Below are 9,414 nucleotides of genomic sequence, written 5' to 3'. Positions count from 1 at the left end.
TAAACGAATTACGTTTATTTCAAAGGGTTGCAAGGACCAGCGTTTCATATATCTCGAAGGATATACCAAACTGGTTTCATTTTTATTTGGTTGTGTTGAGTGCAACAGGATTCTATGATGATTGCAGAAATAAAGTTGTTGAAAAAAATGGTCTGAGGGCCGTACATTTCAATGATTGAAACTTGAGAATGATAAACACGTTAATGCCAAAGTTAGTCCACATCAACAGCCATTTTGTTGATCAACGTGCGGTTAGTTCGTTTATGTGATTATGTTTCTCAAAACAAATGTAGAGAGTTATCATGAAATTAACAGGAGGAAATTCAGTATTGAATGTTAGATAACTTACGGGTTATTGCCGTAAGGTCAAATTACATATTTAGCCCGAGCAATTTTTGTGAATCCCGTGCTGGTCACCTGGCCTCCCTTGGTGTGCCCGAACTTCTTTGACACATCTGTCAGGATTGCAATTTGTTTCAGGGTTTACCCAGTGTGTTCATGTCGAACATAGTTTATCCACAACATCTGACGCGGAACCGTATTCAACCGACGCGAATAGCAGCGTCCTTCATGAGAATTGAGAACCGTACCTGCTACAAAGCCTCGGTATTGTAAAAATACTCGCAGCAAGGAACAGAATAGCTTTTCACAATTAGGCGAGTGCAAAAGTCACAAGCAACATTACGGTAAGTAATCCACACATTTGACCTTGAATCCGCGCTTTTGGATCGGCCACTCCTCATCGACTTTTTCGCTCGACTGATTGATTGCTTCAGCGTCCAAACATCAACCGGCTTTTCGGACCTTTCTGACGTCCTCCCTTTTGCCTTTCTGGCATCTTGGGATAACTATCGGGAATATAACCATCCTTACACCAAATTGTTTGAGCCTTCAATCCCTTTGAACGTAAGTGAAGATGGTAAGGCTTATCGAAACTATAGAGCGTGTATTCTTGGAACTTCTTGCAGCATACAGTTCCCAGTCATCGTTCCAAAATTTTTATTCCACTGTAGGTCTGTAGGCAACCAGAAGCACTACAACGGGCGGCGAAATAGACACCGAATATCTTCTGGTGTTTGACGAGTTCATGTTTTACACCAAGTCTGCTAGGAAGGCTTCAGAATACCAAAGCCGAAACTGCTAGCACTTCCTACAACCTGTTAACGGTTGCCGTGTCGCCGTTTCCCTCATGATAAAATCTCCGGCCACTTGCTGTAGGCGTCCCAACTTGTGGAAAAAAATTGTATCTTCAGGCGACCTGCAAAGTCCACATGTATCTTTGACCATGAATTTGGGGTACCACCCAAAGACGGAATTCACATTTTCTAGTACACTTTGAAGCCGGCACACAGTGTTGAGAGCATTAAACGAGTGCTTCAACTTGCCTGTATATATGTGGTCAAGCAAAATATCTTCGGATCGATCATTTTAGCCGGTTGATCCCTACATGTCCATTATGAAGCTGCTGCAAAACAAGTCTTCGCAGTTCCTCTGGTACGACCACGCGTTCTGCAAACAAAAGGCAATCATCAACAACGGAAAATTCCTATTTTATTTGATCAAATTTAACAAAGACTTTTGTTTCTAACATTTTGCGGCCATTTGGAGAGGTAGTAATATGGCCCACGTAATAGAAATCATCAGATGACCGCAATGTTGGCCAGGTTCAGTGTCTCTACTGATAAGTTTTTCCTCGAACTTGTTCTCGTCTAACCGTTCGTGAGGCTTATTTAGGCGTCTCTTTCAACTCTCGGAGAAAATAATGTTCGAATCCGAAAAAAATTAGAAGTCTGTCAATTGTGGATAGGTATTTCTGAGGTGGTCATCAGACATTTGTAGTCCATTTGATTTTCTCAAACACTTAGTTGTGTATTATTTATGACTTAGGCGTACTCGTTCAACGAGTGTAAAACTTCGGATGACAGTGTAGGCTGGAATCTCTATAAGTCGGCGAATACAACTGACATCTGTGAACACTCGTACCATGGTTTTGTTTTTAGTTCTGGAATTTCTTGCTCACGCGCGGTCATAAAACCAGAGGTGGACACAACCTAACATGGCAGAAGGGAATCAAGGATTCTATGAAAAAGTTGTGTTTGATATGTATGGTGTCCTAGGACAGTGAAGTGATGGCTGGTTTATCAGTAGTACGTGTCATTCCATTACTCGCCTGTCTCAACTTTAATGATTTCACTTGTTTTGCCTACATTGGATCCATTCCACATAGCCTCCCTTTATCATTTTAACTTACCCACGAGCGAAATGCCTTGAAAAAACGTACACTCGATCAACAGAACTTGGAGGCGAAAAAGATATCAAAAGATAGTCACGTGATGAAGTGCGGTGAGATAGTGATTCACAAACTGTCACGGAGAGATTCAGTTGAGTCACTTGAAAATGAGTGTATTTGTCGAGATGAGAGTTGCATTTCGTCACCTTAGAAATTTGACGGTCAGGTCAAATATGGCTGACTAGGTACCTCATGTTCCATAGACGAATTTCTGCAAGTCAGCCAATCCAGTTATCTAGATATGATATTCTGGCAAATGTCCACTTTTGGATAACCAATCAAAGGCGTTGGATACCTTGCGCTCTGTACCCTTCTGTGCGATGGTACCAAAATAACCCAAATCTACGTAAATAATTCACGGGTACCTAAGGGCAAGAATAGATTGACAGGCCGACTGCCACTCTCAACTTGGAACTGATCACTCAAGGAGCCAGTGAATTTGTAGCCGCTTGAAGTGAGTTTCCGTGATTGAACGATCAGTGCTGTGACGCTGCGTGCTGCCTAAGGAAACGCCAATCACACTGATGATCAATCCCTTGTGGTTGAACAGTCAGGTATTCAACTATTGTCCAGAAGGTCACCGGTTCGTCATTCCATGTTGCAGTGAGATGTGCACCGCTTCTGATTCCCAATAAAGAACAGACATGCATACGATTCTTATCGCTTTCCCAGCACGGATTGACTTCACTGAAACGGTGACATATCCAATCAAATGAGGAAGTTCTGCTCGGCGGTAAAAAGTGAAAGTGCGCAATAAAACGGGTGCAATCGATCGATATAAGCACGTCAGAGTAACAATTTGGTGCGATTCCAGATTAAAATATGTGGGAATTGACGATGTCTTTAGCGCAATATCTAGCTGAGTTAAACGATTCAATCAGAATTTCAAGCTCCATGGCCACTCACAGCGCACGACATCAGTTGTGAACGATGAATTTGTACTTCCTACCGAGTAGTTTGTGTGTCTACAAGACTTACTGTGATAAAAACAGTGATGTTATGATTTCCTTCATTTAATAGTCCTAAGATGTCGGAAAGCATGGTTTGTACATTAAATTAATTTATGCAAGTTTTAGTAGCTGACAGGCAACAAAATCCAGGGAGCTCACTGCTTCCCTAACTAGCGAGTGTTACCAAGCACCCATTCGAAATATACGCCAGCAAATCGGATACTGCGCTTCGGTCTTCACCGCATATAATTTGGCAGTGTACTATTGAATTCTCTCATGCACCTGAACGAAGGAAGTTAGATGAATATATTTGTGAATCGATGCTTATCATTGCTGTACACCAGTGTTTGAGAAACAATTTTCGGAAGAGATATTTATTGATCAATCGGATACTTCAACACGGGCACCTGGTACCTAAGTGTAGAACTACGGACGTATGGTAGACATCTTTCTCTCTGAGTGGAAGAGGAGGCTGTCCGAGTTGACAATACACTGACTAGCGTCTGTTTATTGTTTATATCAGGCGATATGAAATCTCACAGTTTCAAAGTTCCAATGATCTACTGATATACCTGAATGGTGGGGCAGTAGCAGTATGTCTTCAGCGCAGTTTTCGATATTTTCACTTCTATTAATGGCCGGTTGAACAACGCAGTAGGACATTTATCGGGTCGTCTGTCGGCACAAACACAGTGCAGAAATTCCAATATTTCCTCTGGTTTACTCTGCCCGGACTAGAGACGCATCGTCAAACTTAGCCACATCGACTTTGAATAAGTTCTCATATAGCCAGTCACAACTTCAATGGATGCTTAGATAAAATCGTCGGGACGGTGTCAGTTTGTTTGACAATCATACTGATAGGCAGTCGTTTGGAATCGTCTGTTTTCTCAGTTGTATTCTTAAAATCCTGGCAACCTGATGTTGTTGTAAGCGTGAGAACGATTCAATCAGAATTTCAAGCTCCATGGCCACTCACAGCGCACGACATCAGTTGTGAACGATGAATTTGTACTTCCTACCGAGTAGTTTGTGTGTCTACAAGACTTACTGTGATAAAAACAGTGATGTTATGATTTCCTTCATTTTGCATTCCCAAGATGTCGGAAAGCATGGTTTTAACATTAAATTAATTTGTGCATTTTTAGTAGCTGACAGTCAACAAAATCAACAGAGCTCACTGCTTCCTCAACTAGCGATTGTTACCAAGCGCCCATTCGAAATGTGCGCCAGGAAATCGGATACTGCGCTTTGGTCCGCACCGCAAATATTTTGGCAGTGCACAACTGAATGCCCTCATGAACCTCCAACCTATGGGACTACTCGTTCAAATTNCCGCAAATATTTTGGCAGTGCACAACTGAATGCCCTCATAAACCTCCAACCTATTGGACTACCTCTGTGTCCACATCAAACCTAACCCCTACATCTGACGTCCCGGCAACAGAGCAACCAGTGAGTCTGCTTGTTCTCAGATTGCTCCTTGTTTTTCAGTCCGAAATTGCCGTGTCCTCCCAATTCGAATTATCCCATCTCAACCTCAACTTTTGCTTGTTATGACTCCGGCCATTTACCCAACCGCCCAAGATCACTCATGGCTAGAAATGGTTTTGCAGTTTTAGTTCGTGTCAGCCAACTGAAGCACTGAATTACTCGGACCTCATGCCTATTGTTCCCTACAAGTTGCAATAGAAACATATTATTATTACTTAATCGAGTGCCTCCCACCGTTTGTGACATTTTCCCCATTTCGCGCGGTCAACACTACCCGCAAATCTCTCAGTAATGCCCCATTCTGACTGTAAACGCATGATCATGCCAGACGGCATGCCACCCACAAGTTGGGAATAAACATGATTATCATTATTATTATTATTAAGGACGTTAGATGAATATATTAGTTATTCAATGCTTACCATTGCTGTGCACCGGTGTTTGAGAAACCATTTTCGAAAGAGACATTTATCGATCAATCTGGCCCGTCACCATGGGCACGTGCTACCTAAGTGAGAAAATACAGACTTATGGTAGACCTATCTCTCTTCGTATGGAACAGGAGGCTGTCTGAGTTGACAAAACACCGATCAGCGTCTGCCTATTGTTCATTTCAGGCGATGGGAAGTCACCCAATTGCAAAGTCTTAAGGTCATTATGATCTACTGATGCGCCGGAATGGTGGAACAATTGCAGTATGCGTTCACCGCAGTTTTCGATATTGTTTCTTCTATATTGGAACAGTCAGTACTTATGCCGTTATTTGTTTAAAGAACCTAGTGAATACTTCACAGTTCAAAACCGTTTCAATAATTTGGGTCGCTCTAAAATCTTTTGTGTCAATCTCTTCAGCAAGAAAAACGCTTTCCATATCTCGCAGGCCCTCCTCTAAGCGAAGGCAGCTACGTATCCCACAATGGACGAACTGGTCAGAATCTCTTATTCATGTCTAGAAACGGCGTTACTACATGCGACGTACATGTATACACACACATACATACATACTTACATACATACATAATTACATGCATTCATACATACATACATACATACATACATACATACATACATACATACATACATACATACATACATACATACATACATACATACATACATACATACATACATACATACATACATACATACATACATACATACATACATACATACATACATACATACATACATACATACATACATACATACATACATACATACATACATACATACATACATACATACATACATACATACATACATACATACATACATACATACATACATACATACATACATACATACATACATACATACATACATACATACATACATACATACATACATACATACATACATACATACATACATACATACATACATACATACATACATACATACATACATACATACATACATACATACATACATACATACATACATACATACATACATACATACATACATACATACATACATACATACATACATACATACTGTTAACGGAAGTTGCTGCAAAATAGCTTTCTTCGTTCTAGCGGAATGTTGAAGATAGACGACCCTAACTTCCGGTGCACTTGTTTTCAATGTCTCGACGCCTGATGGAAGCTACAACAGAAGAAGAACACGAAGGCGCACGGCGAAAATCTCACCGTGCACTTGAGGTTCGTATTTAGTTTTCTAACACAGAAAAGCAACTCAATGCACGATATGAGGATCGTTCTAGGTTAGAATTGATTTGTTTATTGGAGAATACGTGTTGAGAACTCCGGAGAGCAGGTGAGCGGTAAATTTAATATTTTGGGGCCCCTTCATCGGGCAACCGAAAAATCGAAAGTGGTCCGTTCATTTGTGCGAGAAATATCATTACTCTCTTGAAAATCTCCCTCGACTATTCCGCTTACCTGAAACTATTTACGTCGTTTGGCTTCACTAAATGGACCACATTACAATTTCCACCGAGGAATGCAAGACTTATGCCGTAATTCCTGACTTAATAGTTACGTTCACGTTAATGTGAATACTTGAAGGTATTCATGTGAATTTTCCATCGTCGTACTCCTCTCACTATGCAACGATGCCTTCAGAGTTCCTTCAGAGTTCACAGTTGCCATCCATTATTCCGACTAAGTGGATACCGTTTTCGTAAACTATCAATGGATCATGGGTCTTCTATTAAAGAGTACCATTCAACCCATCAGAAAAATTGCCTAATTTTTAGGGCGTGATTACCTACCACATTTTTCGTCAGTAGTCTCCTCTGAAAATGATTTCACCTTCAAAAACGGACTATAGATTTATATTTATATTTTTCACCGGCTGACCCATCCGAATCCGGGTAAATGTCTCGATTATAGGAGTGATTTGCAGGTTCCGTCCTGCCTGGTCTAATGTAGTAATCAAGGTTGAGGGAGACTGGACGACTGCGCGTGCCTGTTTACCCACAAAACGTTTGAAAACCGTGGTGTTTCGTCAAAAAAATTCCAGCGACCTATTAAGTAATGTGTTAATCCTAGATATCTTCCAGATTCTGTGAGTCACAGTATCGGGTCCGCCATAATTTGTTTCAATAATTCACACTTTTTGGTCCACTCGTTCTGTTGACTCAACCCTCCAAAACTGGAGTTTACGTGACAACTTCCGCCAGATAATGGAGTAAGCTGGTCTATTTTCTGTAATGGCAAGGGAATCGATATCTGTCTATCGACCGAATGCTCTTAAGCCTGGATTACGGATTTGGAATTCGTTAGTTTTGTCAGTAAATTTTGCAGATAAGCCCGCAAGTTTTTGCTAGGTAGTTCTGCGGTAGCCGGCAGCCAGTTGTAGTACATTTGCTCCACTGAAGCACTTATCTGTATGTTCAATGAGTTAGCCAGACTGTCTGAGTAAACGTAGATCTTTGAATGACATTCGGCATTCGTTGATTTGAATGAATCATTGACGAGTCGGGATGCTTACAAGTTTTCACATTCAGACTTTGGTTGAGTTTTACGATTACCGTAGGTTCCGCGCAGGTTAAGATTACTTTCACGAATATGAGTAAGAATATGCTCATTAACTTCGCTTTAACGGGGACTNTAGGAAGTCAAGTCTCCCAGTCAGCATTGACGGAGCTCTCGTTAACGGTACACGTTGCAAAATAGCTTTCTTCTTTCTAGCGGAATGTTGAAGATAGAAGGCCCTCCCCTCGGGTGCATTTCTTCTCAGTGTCTCGACACTCGATGGAGGCCACAACAGAAGAAGTACACTTAGGTGCATGGCAAAACCTCAACGTGCACTTGAGATTCGTATTTTGTTTTCTAACACAGAAAAACAACTCAATGCGCGATTATGAAGATCGTTCTAGGTTTGATTTGATTTGTTTACTGTGGAATAGGATTCCAGGACGCCTTGGAGCATGTAAACGGTAATAAATTTAATGTTTTCGGGCCCCTTCATCAGGCGAACCAAAAATCGAACGTGGTCCGTTCTTTGTGCGAGCGTGCACTTGAGATTCGTATTTTGTTTTCTAACACAGAAAAACAACTCAATGCGCGATTATGAAGATCGTTCTAGGTTTGATTTGATTTGTTTACTGTGGAATAGGATTCCAGGACGCCTTGGAGCATGTAAACGGTAATAAATTTAATGTTTTCGGGCCCCTTCATCAGGCGAACCAAAAATCGAACGTGGTCCGTTCATTTGTGCGAGAAATCCTTTAGACTCTTGAAAATCTCCCACGACTATTCCGCATGCCTGAAATTCTCTGCGTCGTTTGGCTTCACTTAATGGACCACATTACAATTTCCATCGAGTGATGCAAGACTTATGCTGTAATTCCTAACTTCATAGTTACGTTCACGGTAATGTGAATGCTTTGAAGTTATTCATGTGAATTTTCCATCGTCATACTCCTCTCACTGTGCAATGAAGCCTTCAGAGTTCCTTCAGAGTTCAGAGTGGCCATCCACTATTCCGACTTCGTGAATGAAACCTTGTTCAATCGATGATTGATCGTTGGGCGTCCTTCTCATATTCCAGGAAAAAGAGATACCTAACAAGGTAATCAGCCATTACAAAATTCATTCGTACTTGTACTTCAAGCGATGAAATAAAAAAATCAGTACTCATTCAGCTGGAACACCGACTTGGTGCCTATTTGCTATTCCACCCAAATGAAGGACGATCACTGAGACATAGCTAAGTTTCCGTTGCCTAGTGGGAAACAGTCGAAATGCTGATGTTGGGTTCGAGATCCGGACCCTCCGGTCCGTAATGTCACGCTTCAACCGCCCAGCTCTCTCGAGCTCGCGCAAATTTTCGTTCGTGTGTTTTGACAGCTCTATGCCACGAATTTAAACGATACCCTTGACTACATTCATTCAAAAAGAATGTACAACAAATTGATGCTTTACATGTAGGTATGCAATCTGGTTCTTTGTTTTTTTTGGCTGGCACTCGCCGAGGTCTTGTGAATTAGCATCCAGGATGTCCTTTGCATATTGTTGAAAAACCGCACTGGCCAGGAACACAGAAAGAATTTCCAAGCCTGGCTTATCCTTGTTCTCTTCGTGGTCCTTGTATGGAGATATCCCTAGCTATATGCAACAAGTGCTTAATTCGAGATTGCACCACATCAGCGTTCATAAAATTATTGCCTCTTCTGCTAATGAACTAAGTTCAGTTGTGTGGGAGAAACAC

General features: G+C 41.3%; 1 protein-coding gene across 1 annotated transcript in view; it reads left to right on the top strand.

Moving 5' to 3' along the window:
* The window catches only part of T265_11763 (hypothetical protein), a gene marked incomplete at both ends in the record, with an annotated part of 13,685 nt that extends 8,885 nt beyond the window's left edge, over positions 1-4,800 (top strand). Inside the window, 2 exons of the mRNA XM_009178511.1 lie at positions 777-906; positions 4,735-4,800. Coding sequence (XP_009176775.1) covers positions 777-906; positions 4,735-4,800 — 196 coding nt within the window. The remainder of the gene's footprint in view (positions 1-776; positions 907-4,734) is intronic.
* Positions 4,801-9,414: the final 4,614 nt, after the last annotated feature.

This window comes from Opisthorchis viverrini (assembly GCF_000715545.1).
Source record: "Opisthorchis viverrini unplaced genomic scaffold opera_v5_580, whole genome shotgun sequence".
NCBI lineage: Eukaryota > Metazoa > Platyhelminthes > Trematoda > Opisthorchiida > Opisthorchiidae > Opisthorchis > Opisthorchis viverrini.
Note: the sequence above shows the minus strand (reverse complement) of the source record. Positions and strands in the feature narration are given on the sequence as shown.